This window comes from Rhea americana, unplaced genomic scaffold, assembly GCF_003343005.1.
Source record: "Rhea americana isolate MKP2758 unplaced genomic scaffold, rheAme1 scaffold_221, whole genome shotgun sequence".
NCBI classification, from domain to species: domain Eukaryota; kingdom Metazoa; phylum Chordata; class Aves; order Rheiformes; family Rheidae; genus Rhea; species Rhea americana.
The window spans coordinates 720,582-743,746 of record NW_028186333.1 but is presented as its reverse complement, the minus strand read 5'-3'; the positions used below and the strand labels follow the sequence as shown (position 1 = coordinate 743,746).

Genomic DNA, 23,165 nt, shown 5'->3' with positions numbered 1-23,165 from the left:
GTGCAACAAATYAAACTTTGTTTAGCATTTAGTGCTATGTAATTCTAGCATTTAAACTACATCTTGTACTGCGTGCATGTTTTCTTTCTATTCACACTTAAAGGAGCTCTGTTAAATAACATTCAAGTTAAACCTTATCACATAGAAAACCCTTATGTTTTTGCCATCTGCACTGCTTCTTTTTGCATCTAGATCATAAAACAGTCTTTTCATTAGGTTTTGCTAGTACCTTTTTATTTGAAAGATGCGGATAATTTAGTCGTCATAGCATGATGTAAAGCTGCATTTACTGATGTACATGTCAAACTTCTGCCGTTTAAGTTCTCACAGTAAGCAGTTTTGTCATTTGGATGATTAAGCAGTCTTCCTCCTGCTGTTTTGTATAGACCCTGTCTTTATTTCTGGTGCRCGTTTTTGTGTTTATCACTGTCTATCCCCACTTTCCTACAGCGCATGCTAGGAGAATTCTGCAGCAGTCTAACAGAAATGCATGCATTGAAGCGCCAGGTAATGCATTCACTGCTTAGCTTCAACAGTGTCCTATTATTTACTTTCTTTTCCCTCTTAGCTTTAGTCCTGTAACTCAGAATGTGTTTCAGGAGTCCAGTGAACTAGTTTACCACGTACTAATAGTTCTATTGCAGTACTTTGTAAATAAGGCAAGAAAAGTTATTTGTATTGTTGCGTATAATGCAGATTACAAACTGCTTTGAACTGCAGTTGTGGAAAACATGTTGATTATATTCCTTGTTAATTGAAATAAATAGAAGACAAACAGGTTGACTGTATGTCAAAATAAAACTAATTTCAGTAGGCTCTTTAGGGATATTTAAAAGCTAATGTTACATTTTAGTAATTGCGGCAAGGGAAGTGATTTTTGATAGCTTTTTGTAGGTTAGAAAAGCCTTCTTCTGTTTAAAAATTTTGCTGAACTACTTAACTGCAGATAATCAAATTGCAAAGTAACATTTGCTGTATTGCTTATAACTTCATTACCTTGAATACTAACAAATATGCTTCCATTAAGCTAAACTGACTTTTTAAAATTTAACTTTTCCATTCAACACTATCCAAAGTGTATACGTAATAATTAAACTGTTTTGACATGGTCATAATTCTTAATTTTCAAAGGGAAGGAGACTGTTACTAAGCATCATGTTGTCCCTGTACATAACATAAGGAGCTTAAGAGTAACAGGCTTTGTGTGCCTCGGAAGTGATTTGTATTAGATATGTGAGAATGTAGACATATGCTTGTAGAGGGTGTTGTGTGTGACAGAGTGGCTTTCTTGAATTCTGTCTAGAGTGCTCCTTTTTCATTTTGCTTGTGTTGCAGAAGTATGAAATGTAGTGTATAGACTTGAGACCTTTGGCCATCTTGTCTGAAACGTTCAGTGTTCATGAATGCTGATTTTCTACTCTGAAAGCAACATTCTGAAGTATACAGTATTCTCTTTAATAAATAATTAAAGATGCCTTTCAGAACTGCAAGCATTTGTATAAGTTGCTTTTTTCTTAATGTTTTTTTTATTTGTATAAAGAATTACTTAAGTATGTTTAAATTTTTGTTGCGTTCAGGAAATAAGTAAATATTAAAACTGCAGYTATATAATAGAATTCAGACTAACTGAGGTTCAATTTGCATATGTAATAGGCAGTTCTTTTTCAGCTAGGTGTATGTTAAGGACTTAAGTATTCACTGATTTCTTTCCTTTTACTACAGAAACTGGTAGTGATCTTTCTATGTTTGAAGCTTTGCGGGACACAATTTATTCTGAAGTAGCTACTCTGATTTCTCAAAATGAGTCTCGTCCTCATTTTCTCATTGAACTTTTCCATGAGCTTCAGCTGCTAAATACAGATTACCTGAGACAGAGGGCACTGTATGCTTTGCAGGTATGTGCAAAAATTAGAATCTTGTGTATGAATCAAACAAATCTTAGATTCTTTTTTRCAGTGTAGATTTACAATCTTTTCCAGGATATAGTGACTAGGCATTTATCTGAGACTCGTGAAAAACGGAAATGCGCAAAATCACTGAATTCTGCTACATGGATGGCATCAAATTCTGAACTCACTCCCAGTGAAAGCCTTGCTTCTACAGATGATGTAAGTTCTTATTTCAAGTTCAGAAACTAGTTTACTATGTCAACTTCTATCTTTTAGTTTATATGCATGCTTTTTCACTGGACTACGCACAGTAGTGATCGAAATCCGTATCAGCTTACAGAGACCTCTGAAAGCATATAAGAGCATCTTCCAAAATAATTAAGTGGTACAGGATTTTTTACATTAGAAATCGGTGTGTTAGGAACAGACCTTGAAAAATAGTATGAAGGGAGTAAATCTAAAACTGTTATTCCAAAAGGCCTAAATCTTCCTGTAAGGAAGGTCAGGGCATGTACTCATCAGCCAAATTCCCAAGGAATTCTTGCTGCTTTTCATTTAAGAGATCACTGTGCCTCTGCACAGTTTTGTATGTATTTATAGTTGAACTACTTGAAAAAAAAATGATAGAATCACCTAATTGGCTTATATCCTGAAAGTAAGGTTGTTCCACACACAAACCACAATATGTGGCTGAACAGAATTGTTGGCTTGTTGACATCTCTGTGAGAGAATGATACATTCCTGCCTTATATGCCATTGTTTGGGGTTTTTTAGGAAACATTTGAGAAAAACATACCTACAGGAGCGTGTCAAGATTGTGAACAAAATGATGCAGACAATGGGAGTACCATGTCTACATCTTCTAATTTTGAACCTTTTGCCACTGATGACCTTGGTAAGAATGATGTAATCTGTAATACTGTACATATTACTCCCTCACTTGCTCTCCTGAAATATCAGCAACTGACTACACTTAAATAGTATGCTAGGCTTTGATTTCAGTGTGTGACCACGTGTTCTGTAATATAACACTTTAAGCAATTAGCCACTTCTGCAACACTTTGACTTGGTCAAGGTGTATAATAAACAGAATTCTAGTTGAGTTATAATGTTTTAAATTTCAAAACCTGTGGCTATGAATTCATTGTTGTTATTGTTTATTTGTCTTACTCATTTTGAAATTTTTATTTAGATTAAAAGATGTTTTTATTCTAAATATAGGCAACACAGTGATTCACTTAGATCAAGCTTTGGCTAGGATGAGGGAATATGAGCGTATGAAAATTGAAGCTGAAAGTACCCTTGACTCTGAGGGCTGCTCTAGTAATTTTCAGGGTGCTTCTGCTGCTAAATTAGAAGGTATGCACATATATACATATTTTGCTTAGTTTTAGAAAATAATCAGTCTAAATATCAAGAATCATATAGTTGGCTGACTTGCTATCCTCTTCATTTATGTTGAAAACTTAGCAAAGTTTCATAGGATCTTTACACAATGAAGTAAATGCTTTAAAAAGAAAAAAAATCATATTTTGAAATTAATGTTTCTTTAATAGTAGTGTTAAATGACCTAAATTTGTTTCCCTGCCTCCTTCTCGCACAAGGTCCAAATACCGGTGAAAATGTCTGTGGGCCACAGTCAAATGAAGTTTCTGCTGTTCCRTGTCCTCGTATAGATACTCAGCAGCTTGACCGGCAAATTAAAGCAATTATGAAAGAGGTCATTCCTTTTCTGAAGGTAAGAACTCTTTTCAATAGCATATTAACTAGGAGAATAAGAGAACATACATCTTTGCATAGAAAAATGTTTATACTGAAATAATGGGAAAAGCAATAGCTTTTTCCTATTGGAGGTGTTTTAAGTAGCTTTCAARTTTATTCTTCATCTAATGTATTCTAAAACAATTTTTTTTTTTGTGCACCTACATAGATATATTTGTCCCGGAAAGGTAGGACCAAACTACTGGATTTGATTTTTTTGATGAGCCTGTAAATAAAAAAATATGCACTCTACAAACTAAGCCTTTATTCTTATGATGTCCATACGATCAAATATCTTTCAGGTTCTCATTTTATTCAAAATGATAACTCACATTTTAGCTACAGTTGCCATATATGTTAAATTGCAAATATTGCTGAGGATGTAGTAAGGGTTAAAATTCCAGAAGCAAAAGGATTTAATAGGAGAAAGAAGTAGTGCATCTAGATTACTTAGGGTTAATGAGTGTAGACTTTGTGAAGCATAGAGACATCTTTGTTTGGAGCTGACCAAGTCAAACAAAAATATTTGAAAATGCTAATAAATGTACTTCTGAAATATTTGCTTCCTTTTAGCAAGGATGCCTGAGGTAATTTAATGAGAACTGTTACTTACTATGTAATTTGAGATATTTTTGAAGAATTGCTCAGTAAGTTGTTTATTTCTAGCATTATTTTTTTCCTATTTAAAAGTATCTAAGGCAGATGTGAGTTTGTGAAATTATGTGAATGAGGTGAGAAATGCAATTTTTATTGGAGGAGAAATATTCACACCTCATTCTATGCATGATTAAAGAAGAAAAAAGGTCAAGTTGTAAGATGTCTTAAGTCATCTCCCTGTACTCTTTCATACCCAGTATATAAGCTTAGGCTTGTCTAACAAGGTATTTGGTTGACACTTTCGAACGCTTCATGTATTATTGACATGCCACAGTTTTGGTGTCTGAAGACTTGCCATTTGCTTGCAATTCTGAAAAACTTTAAAACTAGATATCGTAGTGTATTTGGTAGTACACTTGAATACACAGCTGCAGCACATGAAGATTCTTACTTTGTCCAGATATTAAAAGATGGCATGTACTAATGTATTAGAAAAGCGAGACAAAGCTTTGTGTGCCTTGGAGAATCAGTAATTAAATATGTGTATCTGCCATAAATGTGTTCTGTAAGTTTGTTTCATGAGGTGAGTTAGAACTCAAGTGAATTGTTTCTGGGGTGTTTTTCCTTCAGTGCATAGGTGGTGATTTTTTTTTTAAATAAATGCCTTCCAATATTTGAGATAAYGGCTAATATTTTTTTTAAGTGGTAACTGGTTAAATCTAGTCTGTAATATTTGTTTAGGAACACATGGATGAAATATGCTCTTCTCAATTACTGACATCAGTAAGACGTATGGTCTTGACTCTTACACAACAAAAYGATGAAAGTAAAGAATTTGTCAAGTTCTTTCACAAGCAACTTGGCAGTATACTGCAGGTTAGTATGTTTTTTTTTTTTTTTTTTCAGTGTTGTTTTTTGCAACACTATTACAGTTTGGATTATTGGTAACAGGCAAGTAAGCTTCCCCTAACCTGTATTTTACAACTTCAATACGATAGCTACTTTTCTCCTTTAGTGTTGGTGCTGTGTAATGAGCATTACCTTGTTTCCCTTAGTCAAAGGTTTACCATCCACAGAACGTTTTTCCATTGCTGTAATGAGATGTATTTAAAAATACTGAGTTCACGTAATGTATGTGTTGTTCCTTGGAAGCAGACATGTTTGCACATTTTTAAAAAAATTAACTAGTTTGAGGAAATGTTCTGCTRTTTACTTCAGGCAGACCTCTGTCTGGTGATAGTCTTTGTGGACATCTTGTGCAAGTTACTAAAAACAGGTTACTATTTTTGGATAGGAATGTGGAGTTTAAATCATTAATCTGTAAGTTCTTTCATGASTACAGATTCTATTTAAAATATGTTTAAGACACAACACTGTTTAAAAAAAAAAGAAAAGAAAAGAAAATCTGTATACATTGCTCTTTATTATATACTTTAATCCTGAGATTTATTAGGAATACGACAAGTACTTGGTCTTTGAACTTCTGGAGCCCTTTCCAAAAGCTAAAGAATTATTTCTCTTTGCAGGATTCACTGGCAAAATTTGCTGGTAGAAAATTAAAAGATTGTGGGGAGGATCTTCTTGTGGAGATCTCTGAAGTGTTATTTAATGAATTAGCTTTTTTTAAACTGATGCAAGACCTTGACAACAACAGTATTTCTGTAAAGCAGAGGTGTAAAAGAAAAATGGAAACAACTGAAGTCATACAGTCTAATGCTAAAGAGGTTTGTTCAATTATACTTTCTGAAAATTTAGTTCTTCTGAATTTCCTAAATATGCCTTAAATTTTAATTACTTCATTTTATACATTTTTTTTTCACCATACACAGTTAGCGATTAGTACTATGCCTGTGTTATAGTATTTTGATTGTGTAGAAACATGAACTGGTTTTCCTCAACAGCTGTGGTGTCCTTTATTTTTAAAGATGTCTAGTTGCATGTTTTCTGTCTATATTTCAGAAGAAATGTGTTTTAATGGTTGTATAGTCAATTGGAACAGTCAGTTGACAAAATAATGTTAATATTTGGAGCTATTGAGTAGTCAGAATATTTAAATTGACATATTGAGTGCATTATTTTGTCATGCCCCCTGAGTACATCACCTCTCCAGCTGAGCCTACATCTTCTTTCAAGACCCATCTTGTTCGTAAGACTTCATTCTAATTAGTTAGTCACTGAAGAGTTGGTTGGTTGTGATGTGTAGGAAGTATGACTTCAATGCATTTGAGTGTAAAATACATACTCTTAAGTAGGATTTGAGACTATAGTACATATTCTGTTCTTAGAATGTAATTTTTTTGATTGGTCTTAGCACTTTAAAGGTGTTGTATCATCATCTTTAATTGCAGTACTGCAGTGTTTTAGGAATGTGGCTTTTTAGGTATAGTTTAAAAAGAAGTGCCAAACAGATGTTCATTTAATACTAAATCATACACAGTCATGAAGTATGCTGCTTCTTGTGAAATATAAGTGTGACCTCAGTATCTTTTCAGCTTTTTTTAAAAACAACAACAACAAAAAAGCAGAACACAAATACCAAGAAAGAACTCAACTTCTTTATGAACTTCATTTGTCTGGCACAGAACTGAAGTACTGTATGTAGTTTTAAGTCTATCATCAGCTAAACTTCAGGATACCTCAACTTAGATATACCAGTAATATGGGTAATGTGAGATGAGACTCTGGAGTGTCTTGTAAAGAGGTGAAAGAAATAGTGTGAATCTGGAAGGGCTTGGACTTAACTTCACTCCTGTTAAATCTGGAGCAGCTCCTTGTATCTCAGTTTCATAAGGGATCATTTATACAAAACCCTGAGAATGCTTGGAGCCAGCGTAGATCTGGCAGTTCATCTCATTGCCTGAAAGAGAGAGAATTAGGGTCAAGGTCAGTGTTTGCATTGTTGCAGTGAAAATTTCAGTCAGATTCGGAAGCGTCAGAGATGAGATAGAGCTGGTAGGTCCTGCTTATTTTGTACAGACCCGTACAAATGTCCCTACTTGATCTTCTCACAGCTTTCAGAACTGGGACCCTGACACAGGCACATCTGATCTTGCTTTATGTTGCAGCTGCTTTGAAGCCAGTGAACTAACTACTTTGGGATTTGACATAGAAAAACACAGCTCATCATGTTGAAGAGAGCTGGCATTTTGAATTCTGTATGTTTAGTATAATCCAACCACAGGCTGGAGAAATACCCCATGCAAATGTGACTTCTTTAAATAGAAAAGACTAGCAGTTCTTMATATTTTACAACGCTGAAGTTGTGAAGATGTCTGTGTAAAGCTCTCTCATGTTATCAAAATTCCTGTAGATTACTGCAGACTTGAGATAGCAATTCTACTTAAAATAGGCGTTTCAGGCAGCCTTTCATGAACAGTCAGTTTGGTTCAGTATTTCAAAGTTATTTTAGTTTAGAATTGAAGACAGTTTGTGTTTCTTTTAGGCAAAAAATGGTCTCCAGGTGGATGTTTGTTCATCTGCTGAAGATGTCGATGAGGACAAAGTATGTTTATGCTTCTTAACTGTCTCTATTCCTCAAATAATTTCACCGATCTGTTATTCCTGCTTTTTTTATCATATAAATCTAGTATCCCTAAGCAGCTCATTTTTTAGTATTTATAATTTTTTTTGTTGTTTATTCCAGTTTAATACTGCAAAGCTGCTGCCTGCGAAAAGTTTGCATTTTTTCTTTTTAAAAAACAAGTCGTCATCTCTCAGGAAGCACATTCAGATCAGCAAAAATAGTATTGAATTCAAGACTTTTCTACTTACTGTTGATGACCTGAATGTGGAATGAGCTTTACTTTAGGAGTGATTAATTAAAAAGGACAAATKTTGTTGAATGTTGTGTAACTAGAGTGGAATACTTGTTTGTTCTGAATGTTTATTATTGGGTTTGTTCTCAGGCCATCCTCTGTAGTTTCAGCTCAAAGCACTGAAAGTGTAGTGACTCCTTGAATTAAACAGTAAGGACAGTCAAGTTCTGTAAATAGAGAGCTAGTACTTAACTACTTTTGGTTATGTTTTATTTAATGTTATGGAATAAATTGTTATTTCTTTTAAAGATGAGACAGATGTTTGGAGTTGGGGCACATGACGTTGAGGTGCTGAGCRTCAAAGACTACGCGTTCTGAATATTAGATATTAGGAACTAAAATATCTTCCTTTTCTCTTTAAGTTCATTTTGAAAATTGCTGAAACATCATTGTGTTCAAGGGGAAGGGTGATGTGAAGTGGTGTACTTTTTTGCTGTTCAGCTTTCTCCAACCAAGGGGAAGATGCAGCTGATGTTTTAACTAGAATGTTGAGTGCTTTCCTAAATGGACATAGTATGAGTTCTTGGTTCCTTCTTGGGCCTCTGTCATTCTCTTTGGAAGGAAAAGWAGTGCAAATCTGCCTATCAATTGTTACAGTTCCTTTAGTATGGAAGACTTCTGCAAGAAGATCTGGTGTTAAACTCAGGGCTTTACTTGGGGTTCATACCAACTGAGCAGAATTTTCTCACTCAGTGTGTTTAGCAAGTCAGTCAAACTGCTGAGTAGCTATTGCCAAAGAAGTTACAAGTGATTGGGAATATTCCTAATTTGTATCAGAGGTCATTTAAGAGTGGCAATAAAATCACTAGAAAGTAATAATGMAAGTGCTAATTTATTCCTGTTGATAATGACAGGAAAGAAGTTTTAAAGCTAGCATGCTGATGCTTGCTTTGCGTAATGTAAGCCCTTTCAGACAATGAAATACTCATTCGTGATGCACTTGATAGTTGTGTCTGAACAGTTCATGATCTCTGATAGCTGGTTCTGTTGCTCTATTTTAGGAGTAGCTTTGTCACGTTCCTTCAATAGCCTTATGTTTCCTTCTTAAACATGAGTTGCTAGTATGTAGATTTCCGATTTTGAGAAACAAAAGTAACTCTTTGAGGTAGGAGCTCTAACTTAATCTTTAGAAAAACAAACACAAAATTGCACTGTATTCCTTGCTTTCTTAGGACAAGGATGAGACCGAAACTATTAAACCAGTACAGGACCTGGAAATATATGACGGTAATGAAGTTTCTGAAAATACTAGATCTGATGCTTCTGATCAAGATGAAGATGAGGAAAGTGAAAGAGGTCCAGTGTCAATAAGTAAGCTCTTTTTCTAGCTTGTTACTTAAAACTTTCACTGTAGTTTTGACCAACTACTTTTATAACAGAACTTACTTGAAGTACAGTTGTGTAGTACTTCCTCACAAATTTTCTAGTTGGTTCTTCTCCAGTGAAAACTTTTTTCAAGTAATATGCCTCCTAGCATCTTGTTAAGGCTTACATATTACAATTAGAGGAGCTTTTTCTTTCTTTGTAATCAGTAGATCTGTAGAAGATTATATGGGAATCAGATTCATGGTTAGTTACATATCCTGTCTCAGCTAAGTCAGATTTCTCAAGTTTTGAACTAATTGATTTGGAAGCTGCTGAAATTTCTGCAGTTCTTCAGTTAAATGCTGATCTTTGAATATGTTTTTACCTAAACTAATGTACTTCTGTAATTCTTTTTCTTATTTGTCTTCTCACAACGACTATTCCTGCCTTAGTTTTCTCTTATATTTACTCTTATATTTACATTCTTCACACAGACTTGTTTAATAACCTGGCTGTTTCACGCCACCACACTAGTAGTAATTGGTTCCACCACAGAGTAATATGGTACATGTGGAGAAAAGGATCCATGAAAGTAAATTGTCATCACCTTATTTTCAAAGAAAGTTTTCAAGTAAGAGTCATAACTGATCACTGCAATGACTTCTTAGATACTTTCTTCCAAAAGGGTTTTGATTTTGCAGCTTGACTCTTATTCTGTCAGATGCATTAGGAAGAGTTCTTAGAAAAATCCAACAAATTGCGACAGTATGTAAATATAATCTTAAGATTTTTTTATACCAATTTACTTCAGGTTTATCAAAAGCAGAAACACAAGCTCTGACTAATTATGGAAGTGGAGAAGATGAGAACGAAGATGAAGAAATAGAATTTGAAGAAGGACCTGTTGATGTGCAGACATCGCTACAAGCCAGTAGTGAAGCTGCAACTGAAAACCAGCAGGTATCACCAAAGTTTTAAACACAGGAGGAAAAACAAGCCAGTGCATAAGTTTACATAATTTACCTTTTAGACAAATATTTGTATAKAATATTGCAGTTTTTCTTGTTACACTGTTTTCAGGCTAACAAATATACAGAAAGGATACAAGAAATTGTAGGATAGCAATAACTGCTACAAATAAAACTTCTTCTGTTCATTCCTCACCTGAATTTATTATTGGTAATAAATTATAATAAATAATAATTATAATAAAATATAATAAATATTATTGGTAGGTAATGCAGTAAGGTTGGAAGGGACCTCTGGAGATCATCCAGTCCAACCCCCCTGCTCAGCAGGGTCACCTAGAGCATGGTAGACAGGGTTGCATCCAGGCGGGCCTTGAATATCTCCAGAGAAGGAGACTCCACAACCTCTCTGGGCAGCCTGGTCCAGTGCTCCGTCACTCTCWCAGGGAAGAAATTCCCCCTCACGGTCAGGCGGAACTGCCTGTGCTTCARTTTCTGCCCATTGCCTCTTGTCCTGTCACAGGGGACAACTGAAAAGAGTTTGTCTCTGTCCCCTTGACACCYTCCCTTCAGGTACTTATCCACACTGATAAGATCCCCCCTCAGTCTTCTCTTCCCCAGGCTGAAGAGGCCCAGCTCTCGCAGCCGTTCCTCATAGGGCAGGTGCTCCAGCCCTCTGATCATCCCTACGCTGGACTCTCTCCAGTAGCTCCGTATCTCTCCTGTAGTGGGGATAATAAACTAATGTTGCTGTTTGGCTACAATTATTGTTTGTTTTTAGAAAGTTTCTGCTATAACCTCTGTTCTCTAAAGTTGATAGAGGAAAAAAGACTAAGTAGAGTATGATAGATACTTTACAAAAATTTTTCTTGGGTGTTTAATTACACCATTCACTTCCCCCCCCCCCCCCTTCCAAAATGTATATTTGCTATTAGGTAAATCGTTAAAAAGCTGCAGCAGAAAAGATGATAAACTTTCAGTAAAACATCAACAAGAAAACGTTCTTTCTTTTTGCTTGTAGATATGAAATTCTAATTGGRCTTTCTTTTGCAGAAGCCTTTCACTCTTATATTCTGTATTCCACCATGTCTTTGATATGTCTTTATCAGTATATGTAATACGTTTTTCTAGAACTGTGGTGAAATGTTATTCATTATTATTGCCACTTCATTATTAGTTTCCTTAGAAGCTCTTAGGTGTGTGTGACATGGTCTTGGAGACTTATTTGCTGGAGAGCAAATTGATTTCAGGACTCTCTTGAAATTCTGATTTACTCAAAAGTTATTAACATTTAAGCAAGAATGTAATTGGAGTATTTCACGCTTTAAAGGCAAAAGCAATATTTTTTTTTTTTTTCTGGTAGGATCAGAGTATTTACCTAGGAATTATTAGAGTGAAAATGAAAATAAGTGATTGGATAAAACACATGTCATTGTTAATAATTTCTTAAATTATGGATGACCAGCTAATGAATAAACACTAGGACTTCTTAATTTTATTTTAAACTAATTAAGAGACAAAAGCATGGCACAAGTGTACAATGTACTTCTGTTTAGAATGAGAAAGTAAACTAAACAATGAGTTGTGAGACTGATTGGTAGAGTTTGTTCTAACTACTTTTCTCCTTCCTCAATAGACTTTTAACCAAGAATTRAATAAGACAAAAGACAGTGAGATTTTGTCATCTGAACAAGAATCTGTTAAAGGTAAAACCCATTCAAAATTTGTGCAGTAGTTGAGAAATTAGTCCATTTTCATAAATTAACATACTGTGAGAATTTTATTGCACAGACTTTGTAATGAAAACATATAACAAGGAAGTTGATCAAAATTGCAACAGTTTATTGGGCTATTTTTTGTCTTTTTTTTGACTTTAATATATCTGTATTGATACAGAGATAGTAAGCCTTTTAAATAGAACATAATCTTATGCATTTGATGTGTGACAATAGCAGGAATGTCAGTTGTGATTATTGCAGCCATTTGCACACATTTGTAGCTATATAATTTATTTGAGGCTATTATAATGTTTTGATGTTAGGATTTGTCTAGTATCTTTCTCCTACTACCACCTTTTGGCGATTGAAATCACTTGGTATTTTAAAGATGTATTTGTGTAACACCGTATTAAACCATGACTAATATCAAACCCACCATCCCACTGGAAAGGTGATGGGATGGAGTTTATTCTATGAAGCTTAACTTGGCTTTTGTATGAGAGTCAAAAGTCGGAAACATTACCAGGTGATATGAATATTATTTCTGTTATAACTGTTGTGACCTGCTCTGTCTCTCTTGCAGCTGCTGTTTCTGTATTTAACACTAGACCATAAATTTATAGAAGCTGGACTTTTTGTTTGTTTTTTGTTTTTAAGCTATATTAAATCAGACAATCAGATACTGTCTTGTGATAATTACTGATACAAGTCTGTAGAACTCTTTACGTGCAAGCAAATGATGTTGTATTTCTACCAGCTATGTTGATCTGAGATAATTTCACTGATCTGAATTTACTTTCATTGCTGATTTGCRGCTTTGAATAATGATTTTTAAAAATAATCTTCTGAGTTATGCTCAGAATCTTTTATTATTTCTACCTAATTGAAATGTAACTTTGTGGTTTTAGGCGAACAARATGTGGCTGCTGTTTTACCTCATTACCTCAATGTCTTGGAGAATACACCACCTTTAACAGTCAATAGTTCAGAGTCCTTTATAACAAATATCAAAACAGAAGAATCAAGCTCATCTTTACCAGTCAATGAAACTCAGACACTAGATTCAGCATGTGTAGGAAGCAAATCATCTACTGGAAGTTCTGAAAGCTCCATGGCTGGCAGCCCTGATACAGAGTCACCGGTATTAGTGAATGAATATGTGCGTAACTTCAGTTAAGATGTATTCAAGAGAAATGACTTTTTTTTTTYCCCTATATCAGTCTTTTGCCTAGTTTCTAGATTTGCGCTATTTTCATCCATTAACTTGATATGGACATTGTTTTTCAATGTACTTATTTAATAGTCAAAACCTCTGGTTTTGGAGTGGAAAATAAACCAAAGTAGTGCTATTTTCTTATGTCATTAATTTTATTAACAGGAAGCTGGTTCTGGAAATGTTAGTCAAAAATCTGATGAAGATGACTTTGTGAAAGTTGAAGACTTGCCCCTTAAACTTACAGTGTATTCAGAGGTATTTTACTTACTATTTATGGGTTTGTTAGTTGGAAGTGCACACTATAAATGTCTTAATTATCTAGACAATTTAAGAATTATCTAGAATTCTGAATTTGATTTTGTCTGTTTACAAAGGCAGATCTAATGAAGAAAATGGCAACAGAGACCCAGACCAGCAGTTTGTGTGATGAATTACTGGATGGTGGTGTAGCTCAAGATCAAGAATTAGTAGGAGATGCCCAAACTCTGAAAGAACCTGGTAAAGATTATTTTATTTTCTAAATCATGTATGCCTAWTGGGAAAATATCCTAAGATGGCTTAGAGTTTAAGTATCTTGTTATCTCTGACTAAAGGAAGAAATTATGGTGATGCTGAAAGTATTATTTTTCATTATCTTGCATTAGAAAATGATAAGAAGGGGTTTTGCTTTTTGTGCCCTCTCTGGTTATTTCTGTTAGAAGATTCTAATAAATGAAAAATTGTACAAATTACCATATTTTAAATGTATGGTGTAACTTACTGGCTATGCAGTAATGTTTTCATTTTTTGTTACAAGAGCTTGGATTTAATAATATTAAAAACTTCTGTTACTAGCATCTGACTGATATAATAACATCCCATGTAGTTTGCTGACACACTGTTCAGTATTTAAGTCTATAATAGAAAAAAATGTCAAGAGACTTCAGAATAGTAAGATACCTCTCTATGGGAGAAAAAATAGTTTTTGATACAAAGCATGCCATGAGATTGGAAATACTCAGTATGGAGCACTAAAGAAGTAAAGATTTCCATTGACTTTCATGAAATACTATTTCTGCAGCTACAAAAACTTGATTGTATAGGTCAATGAAAAAAATTTTTCTTCMTGAGGTGTAGATACTGTTAGATGTTACAGTACTAGAGGCTTCTGCTGTACCTCTAGGCAGGTAGAATTCCTTAGTGGGCAGGTATGGCTACTTCTGTCAGCATAGCTATATCAGCCTCACAAGCAGTATAAGCTGACAGAACACTTTTTCCTCACGCAGAGGTGGTGATAGCACTTTTTTGTGTTTGTTTTTTGGGTGTTTTTTTTGGTGGCTGTTTGGGTTTTTTTGTTTTTTGGGGAGGGGGTATTTTGGGGGGGGGGACGACGGGATGGGGGGTTTTGGGGAGGGGGTTAGTGTGAGGGAAAATGTGTCTTCTCCCATTTCTTTCCGTACCATCACCATTCTGCTTGCCATAGCTATGCTAGCAGAAATCTGACCAGTGAATACTGATGCAGATGCTTGGTGGGAACAGTCTGCCTAAGAATACCATACTGTGCAAAATTTGAAGTTAATATTCAAAATGAAATACTCWTTTCTGCGCCAGTGGAGTGGCTGTACCTATTCAAGTAAGCCATGACTCAAAGTACTTGTGAAAGAAAGGTGAGGATGAAATGTTTCAACAAGGTGTTTTCAGGGGTGCGTGAAGAGCTGGAGTGTGTTCAAGAGCTATATTTGATGCCTTGTAGCTGCTAGACAATAATGACTGTACTCTTATTTTACAGAAACTGTTGGAGCTCAAAGTGCATGAGAATAATCTGCATATATATACTACGTGTATACAAATGCATATAGAAGATCAGCACTAATTTACCAGAATTCTGAATGTGTATAAAAATGTAAATTAGTTTTTGACACACTGCCTCCTAGGATAGGTATGCTGACTTCTGCCTGTGGCAGTTCAAACAGCTGGAACTGAGTCCTCTCCTATTCAGTTTCACTGCACTGTTCTTCTGTCTTAATCTTTTTTATTTTTTATTGTGATTTGTTTAGTAATTTTAAAATTGTTCAAAACTGTAGTTTTAAATAAAGTTTGGACTTGTCTGTAAATTTGTCTTTTGAAAAATGTTCCTCTGGCTTACAAAACAGTATACGAATCTTATTCTTGAAAGCTCACTCACTTGAGCATTRTCATTTTAGCAGATATTTTCAGTGTTAACTGTTTCCTCCTCCAGTTCAAAGATATACTATTAATTTTTGCAGAACAAGAAGAAACTTGGGGGAAGAAGTTTCATCTTTTACAATGTAACCTGTACACATGGTACCTGCCTGCACAATGCCTGATAGCATAAGTATTAGTGGCATGTAAAAAATGTTACTGTTCATTGCCTATGGAATTCAGCCCAGAAAAATATGCTGATTGGAACAAAGTAAATGCAACTTTTTTGTAGATAACTTTAGAAAGCATCCTGTCTTTCAGCATTTCTTTTATACTGAAAAGGCATAAACCTGTTGTAAAATTTTACTATCCTTTTGCATGTAACACTTAAAATTGCACAAATGAAAAATTAGAATTTGCTCCCAAAGTGCAATAAAGTTTGTGAAGGGCTTTCATGTAGAAAGGAAGAAATATAGGAAAACAAGATTAAAGTTACTGTTTAACAAAGTCAAAGCTGGTTGAAGTCAGAACCTAATGAACTCATGGCAAAGGCCTAATTAGGGTTCTAGAAAACTAGATTAGGAATCTTGAAATAGAATTAACTTTTTTCTTCACTCTTTTGTATTCTTAGTGGGATCAGAGTTGCAAATGTTAAGTCCTAGAATTGAGCTAGAAGTAGCTTATTCAGTATATCTGCTACAATGTAGAGCCTATGTTTACCCWGAAGGAAAACAAAGCCCCCCCCCCATGTAGTTTAAAGTAAAAAGCTGAGATCTTAAATTCAAAATTGTCTTTTGGGTTAGTGTGCTAATACAGCTGTAGGGTGTAAGAGGTGTTCTAGTGACTCTTGATAAAGAAGGCTAAATATCCCTGAAGAAGCCCAAGTAAAGTGTGAGTAAAATGACAATGAATTTGACTATTGCTGTTTATTCACATGCTTTTGAGGTTGTGTGGTGTACTGTAGTTCAGAGAATATAACTAACTTACTTTTTTAAGAGTTTTTGGCTGATACATTTTTAGTTTTGTGAGTCTTCCTGAGTCTGTAAAAGGGCAGATTGGAGATGAGACGTCTGATTGTAAGGGCAAATCTATATCCAAAGGTAAAAAGATGAGTTAGTTACCATTCAAGTTGTAAGCTTGTGCTACTGCATAAAGATAAAACACTTTTGAGGGCAGAGAAAATACRATTGGACAAGAGCTACCTGTGAAGATGATGGGGGGGAAAAAATAAAGCTTTTAATCAGTAATTTGGCCTAGGAATGATTCGGTATACTCAAAAGAGGACACGTTCATGATGCACAACAATAAGCTGTAGAATTTGTGCATGTTCAAGACATAAAACTAGGTTATGAGAGACATCATTTAAACTGTAAGCTCAGGAAACAGCAGCACAAAACACTGTCTTGCTAGAGTTCAGTAATGGTTGGTGCATGCAAATAACTGTTTGTAACAGGTTTTTACTTAACTACAATGAAGATCTTTTTGCTTTGCTATTATCTACCTTCTGCCATCACAAAAAACTGACTGAATTCCTGCAGTATGTAATTAATTGGATGTTCTAAATGTTATGAACATTTACTGATTRAGAGGGGTAGTGCTGGTGAGCTACTGTTTGACATATGATCAAATTACACAGTTGAAGAAATARGCATAAAATCCATTATAACTTTGAGGAATGAAAAATGTGTGTGACAACCAAACATTACTGTGTTGGCAGGTGCTATGAAAACATAGTAATATGTGATCTTAAAGCGTAACATTATTCCCAAGAAACAGCTGGTGGCTGAAATAACTGTTAGATGTCAAAATCTAGAAGGGATATCTAATCTAATGAAGGATTGACTGACTGTCATGTGGAAAGTGATTGGATGTGCAGTTATGGAAAAGAATGTTTATCCTAAATGCATTCAAACACTAGCGGTGAAAAAAACCAAAGAAATACCAGAATACCATCAGAACTGAATACTGATCTTGCCATACCAGCAGGAATATCACTGCTGCAGGTGTTTGATGAAACAAGCTCTTTGAAAGAGAAATCTTCTTCTATTCAGAGTGACTCTTGCTGTAACCTTTTCAGGGTGCATAGGGAAGCCTGGTCTAATACAACACAGATAAGTCCAGAAGTTGCAACTGAAGAGTTCAAAAAAATGCTGCTTCAAATATCAGGGATTGGAACTGAAGAACTGTTTACATTTGAAGATGCTAAGAATACTAAAGAAAGATGCTAAAAGTGAGGAAGAAGTTGAAGGTAAAGAGAGCAACAGCTATAGACATTAGGAAGAGATGTGAGGGAGAAGAACAGGCAACAGTAATCAGGTAAACTATCTTCAAACAAGTCATTGATGAAAAGTTTGTCTTTAATCAGTCTAAAATGAAGTGTATAAAACACATCCCACCATTTTTTTGCTTAAAATGATTACAGGAGAGCATGTGACTAAAGCACTTACCAAATACATACCAAGATAATAGAATAGCTGTGGAATTGGCTTAATACTTGAGCTCATTTGATGTGAGATACAAGGTAATAATGTTTTCATGCCTGATAAATAGCTTGCTTTCTAACCGATCTCGTGCAGAGTGAGAAGTAGGCTGTCCCCTTCGCACATAGTAAAGAAGCTGTGGGAAGCACTTGTATGTGTAACTAAGCAGTTGAATAAGATTGTTTTTGTACATCACACCTGCTCTGAAGCCTTCTGTATTGGGAAGAAAAAAAATTAACAGTAWATGCTGAAGTAGGAATAGACTTTTTTTTTTTTGCAACTATTCAAGTTGCACTGTTCACTTTAGAACAGTTATGTGCAAAAGAATAAGTAAAAACAGTGTGGATAATCAATTTCTAAAGTGAAAATACTCCTCTTTAGCTAATGTGCTTTTATTAAGAGCTCATCTTTTACAGGGAAATTCAGGTTCAACACCTTTTTATGTATGGTGAATGACTAACCCAAGAAATAATGCATTGGTAGAGGTTGAATCCAAGTTATATTAGAAGTACAGGTTGAATCCAAGTTATATTAGAAGTAAACTTATTTATGCTACCAGAAGAAATTGCTCCATCTGGGAGGAAGGTGGAGTAGCTGATTTCTTAAAAATAATTGTGACATTTTATTGGGTTGTTTATCTCATTACAGTAATGGAATGATTCATTACTTCAAAACTAATTACAGTATTCACACTAAATCTAAGCATTAAGAGAACAGAAAACCCACAGTTATAGTTTGCTATAGTGTTAGCAGTTTGAACAAGGAATACAAACAAAAGTCAATCCTTCACTGGTAGTTTTTGAAGAACAAATCAAATAGTTTAACTCATTTTTTCTCATCTCAAAAGGAAGTGTCACTTATCCTGTACAAGCTTTTTATATTCAGTGTAATAGTGTTTATTCAAAGACAGACTGGAACATTTCTTGTCCTACTTTTACRTAAGCTTCTCTCTCTTCATTTGTCATGAGACGCACAAGCTCTGGATTTTCATTAACTTCACTATATGAGTGAGGCTGACCAGCTACCATTAAAATGGGATCTAGGGTTTCCTGTTCCTCCTCYTGTTCAAAGTTGCTGCCAACCACTTCTGTTACTTCTGTTCTTGAATGCTTAGTGTCTTCCTCAGATTCACTCGTGTTGCTTTCTGATTCAGGTAGCTTGCTTTTGACAAGAGGAGCATGCTCAGTGCCAGAAGATGACTTGGATTCATGGATCAGAAGAGTCTTGATAATTTCACTATCAGTGACATTTTTTTTACCACTTTCTTCAATTTCTTCTGAAGTATGTACTCCTAATGCAGAATATCAGGTGTTAGAGGCATTGATAGTAGCCACATAACTATGGTAATTACAGGCATCCTCCATAACACAAATAASATGAATTTTCTACTCTACGTTTTGTTTACCCACGCTTCAGAGTTCTCTTAAAATGCCTGCATTTGAGAATTTTACAGTAACAGGTGTCACTTTAAATATGCTGTCAGAATGAGCCCTTTTCAGGGCATGGTGCCCTGAAAAAACTGGCTTAATACCACCACCTAGTGTACCTAATCATACTAGTCTAAAGGCTATTTTTCAGAAGCGCTAAGGCTGACAGTCACTAGTGCAGAACTGGAGTAACTGTGTATTCYGAACCAAGCCCACTACCTTTTCAATAGGAACCCTATGCTGAAATATATTTGCCTCTAAAGCTTACCAGCAGTACTGTTGGTGRCTGCTGTTGCTCCTTCCACAGTACTCTGTGACATCCAAATAGGTTGTTCTTTAGTTGCTTTTTCTCTTTTCTTYTTGGGCTCAGAGTCTTGAACATCAATAACAAAGTTTTGGATGTACATATTGCCAAAAGAGGAACTCCTGTTGGCCCATTTTTCAGGTCGTGTGCTAGATGCCAGCATGCTTGAACATGCCTTATGATCAAAGCTGAAAGAAATGTTACCCATTTTTGAGAGCTTAAATACAAGCCTCAGTCAAAAAAAAAAAAAAAAAGATCAGCTGCCTAGCCTTTCCATTTTAAAACAATTTTCCCTGTCTCCATTATCAGACACCAGTGATTCTGCACCATGTTGCACATTCTCTTCTGTAGCACATGCCTGCATGAAACAGAGTAACATTTTCTCACAGGAAAGCCTGTGAACAATATTAGCCAAAGGAGCAGAAACCTGGAGAACTATGTACTCCTTGAAACAGAACAGGCAGCAAAAAAAAAAAAAAAAAAAAACCTAAATGCAAACCAGTGATTTAAAAAGTCATAATACAAACATCTTTGTTAAGCAGCTTGCAATCTTATACACTAGGCAGTGCAGGACAACAAAAGAGAAAGCTGTAAATTAAGTGTTCAACAAAGGTTTTACAACTGGAAAGTTTTTTGGGGTAGGAGTTGTATTGATCAAGAGTTCTAGAGTTGCATTTGTACCTCTCTGATAATTCTGGGATTTCTGTAGGCTGGGGCTCCAGCAAGTCGTATGGCAGGACAATGTCCTCAGTCTCTCGCAATAGCAGAAAGATAGGTTCAATCTGCTCGTTGAATCTTGCTAGCAAAGTTCGAGCATCTCGCTTGGGAAGTGCTGAGGCGTCCTCCTCTACTTCAGTACTGCAATAAGTGCAGCGGAAAGTCTCTGCAACATAATCCAGATTAGGAATTCCCATGTAAGGGAAGAAAAAGCTTAGCAATAATTTGTAAAGAAATCCACAGCCTGGACAATTATCGACAAGTTCTGAATTCTCTAGACTCAAAATCCATTTTGTTCACATCATTCAAAGGAACTTATGTTAATTAAAGGCAAGCATAAGAAGGGAGAAGACATTTGCAAGCATAGATGGCATCTGTTAATGGTACTTCTGAAGTTCAAAAAGACTCATTTAGAGGCAAAGCCTATGCTTGTGTCACAAGGAAAGAGTTTTAAAGCGTGTGTTTTACTAGAAAAAAATTATTAAAATACAGAGGGATAGTTTTGCCAACTGATAGTTCAATAGCTCACATTGCAATTTCAAGATGATCATATAAAGTGTTGTTCATTCTTCCTGGCTCTGACATCCTTTCTAGGTATCACAATCCATGTGTTAACACAGTAACTGCTATTTTTTTTTAAAAAAAAATTTAAACCATACTCTATCTAGTTCAGTCTTTGAGAAGAGAAGCTCCTGAGTTCTGGTGTTKTCTCTGCTATGGATTTGTTGTGTGGCCTTGGGAGGTGTCAGAACTTCTGTTTCCAGATCAGTACAGAAGTGACAAACTACTTCTCTGCTGCTGAGTTGCATTATTTTTATTACAGTGGGGGGGGGGCAGAGTTTTTATTAAAGCTTCACCATATCTTCCATCAGAAGAGCTGAAAATGCATATGGATTAACTAACATTCAAAACATGAGCGTAAGATGAGTAGTGTATTCTCATTTCCATATGAGGAAATGCAACACAGGACTTGGTAAGTAATCTTACCCAAGTTAGCGGCTAGTTGATAGCAAAGCTGAGGCCAGGATCTGAATAATCTCAAGCCCAGCTCTTAAATTCCAGATTATGCCTCCTCTTGCTCAGCCTGTTTTACAAATACAGCTTTTTCTCTTACCCTTACCTCCCAGCTTCTTATCCTGGTTCATGCCCTTGTCCCACCAGCAAACGAGGTATATCCTACCAAGCATGGTTTCATTGTGAAGGTCATACAGGAACCACCTCCATGCTGTCCAAATTATTCAAGGTAAGAGCAAGTAAGCAGTAAACATACCTGTAAATACATCAAACAGCTGGTTGACTTCCAGGTCTGTGTAAGTGCTGGAGCAAGATGGACATTTGAAAGATGACCTGGTAGTTGAATCTCGCTCATCTGCTTCTATCTTCCGGCGTATATGATCCAGTTTGTATTTTACCACATCCACCAGCACCTTATAGTTGATATAATAGTAATTGTGCCTTGTGCTCTTCCCATTAGGCCCTGTTTCAACTCGCATACGCAACTTGACAAATTTATCTGCTTTGAGCGTGTTGAGGATGGTACGCAATTGCTTACGTTCATATTTGAGCAACTGTAACAAGTCATCTTCTTTGACACAGGGGTAGCGGATCAATATATCGAGGGCCAATGAGTACTCTATTCCATAGAAACCACGCACCATGTATTTGGCTAGACGCTTTAATGCTGCTGGGACCTCGGTAATGACATTCTGTTCTTCCATCAGGAGCKGAAATGAGAAATACTAGTACCACGTACGAAATGGAGGCAGGCTGCGGTGAGTCTTTCTTAGCGCTCACAGGTTTATATAAAGCAGCTATTTACTTTGCTACTCTTCTGTAATAATCCTCACTGAACAGATTAAAATCCTTAATCTGCAGCTGGGAATGGGTAGAATATGCAGATATCAAAGATTACCTGATCTTCAGGTATAATGATTATACCTAAAATACTGAAGCTGTCTTCTGTGTAAAGAAATCATTGAGGAAGATTAGGTTAGAACAAGTTCGCAATGTTCCTCTTTACTGAGGGCAGTGTAGTTAGCTTTCATGTCAAGGTCTACCCAAATTAGCTGTTTTCTTTCACAATCATCCAAGTAAGATCTGAAGTGAACACTGCATGAACTAGAAATTACAGCACAAGGAATAAATGAAGCACAAAATCTTTAGGTTAATTCACAAAGAGCGTGAAGTAGAGAAGACTTTTCTCCCCTTTTTTGGAAAAGCCATGAGAGGTATTTGAGCACCTCTTAACTTGCTCTTTGCTTTTTAACTACTGGTCGCTGTGATCAGGCAAAAGCCTGACTGTCAGAGCACAAGATACCGCGTCTCGTCCGGTGTTGACCTCGCTCAGCACTGTGTGCCTGGGGCTGAGCCTGCTCAGGCCACGCAAAATCACCGGGGAACACGGGTAGCAGAACGTTTTGCTCCTTGGCACCCTTCTGCGTTGTAGAAATAGGGCCTTTGACATCAACCAATTCCTAAGCCCATTAACTGGAACGTGACCGTGCCGCTCCGATTAAACTGTCGTTACCATTCCTTATTAAGGAGGAGCGGAAGAGCAAGAAATAATTTCTCAGTTAATTGCTGCATCCCAGTTCGCTTGCTGCGATTTCCTGCGGTAACACCTGACGCAGCAGGCTGCGGTCAGATTGCTCCACCGCGAGCCACGCGGCGCCGGGCACGAGCCACGAGCGCGGCGGTGAGAGCGGAGCTGCCGCGCGAGGCAGCGGCTGCGCGGCAGGAAGGCTGTTTGTGGCACAGTTACACTGGCGTCGACACGCGCTGCCGAGGGGCGCCTYGCTCAGGCCCTGCCACTTAGTGTTTCATTGC

General features: G+C 36.1%; 2 protein-coding genes across 15 annotated transcripts in view; one reads left to right on the top strand and one right to left on the bottom strand.

Moving 5' to 3' along the window:
- The window catches only part of PCM1 (pericentriolar material 1), a 43,817-nt gene extending 28,455 nt beyond the window's left edge, over positions 1-15,362 (top strand). For 7 of the 14 annotated variants that reach the window (XM_085305488.1, XM_085305481.1, XM_085305483.1 and 4 more), the window contains 16 exons: positions 451-507; positions 1,723-1,895; positions 1,980-2,108; positions 2,664-2,784; positions 3,111-3,248; positions 3,494-3,627; positions 4,989-5,123; positions 5,774-5,971; positions 7,690-7,749; positions 9,235-9,373; positions 10,179-10,327; positions 11,972-12,041; positions 12,962-13,212; positions 13,432-13,524; positions 13,644-13,767; positions 15,038-15,362. In XM_085305488.1, the coding sequence (XP_085161614.1) occupies positions 451-507; positions 1,723-1,895; positions 1,980-2,108; positions 2,664-2,784; positions 3,111-3,248; positions 3,494-3,627; positions 4,989-5,123; positions 5,774-5,971; positions 7,690-7,749; positions 9,235-9,373; positions 10,179-10,327; positions 11,972-12,041; positions 12,962-13,212; positions 13,432-13,524; positions 13,644-13,767; positions 15,038-15,063 (1,997 nt within the window). In that variant the 3' untranslated portion in view covers positions 15,064-15,362. The remainder of the gene's footprint in view (positions 1-450; positions 508-1,722; positions 1,896-1,979; positions 2,109-2,663; positions 2,785-3,110; positions 3,249-3,493; positions 3,628-4,988; positions 5,124-5,773; positions 5,972-7,689; positions 7,750-9,234; positions 9,374-10,178; positions 10,328-11,971; positions 12,042-12,961; positions 13,213-13,431; positions 13,525-13,643; positions 13,768-15,037) is intronic. The other 7 variants (XM_085305492.1, XM_085305485.1, XM_085305496.1 and 4 more) reach the window with 4 other exon arrangements.
- A 3,425-nt stretch (positions 15,363-18,787) lies between these two features.
- On the bottom strand, positions 18,788-22,057 carry LOC146595545 (general transcription factor IIE subunit 1-like). Its single transcript, XM_085305515.1, has 4 exons — positions 21,610-22,057; positions 20,304-20,505; positions 19,587-19,810; positions 18,788-19,182 (listed from the first exon to the last, which is right to left on the bottom strand). Exons 1-4 carry the CDS (start codon positions 22,055-22,057, stop codon positions 18,788-18,790), a joined length of 1,269 nt encoding a protein of 422 aa, XP_085161641.1.
- Positions 22,058-23,165: the final 1,108 nt, after the last annotated feature.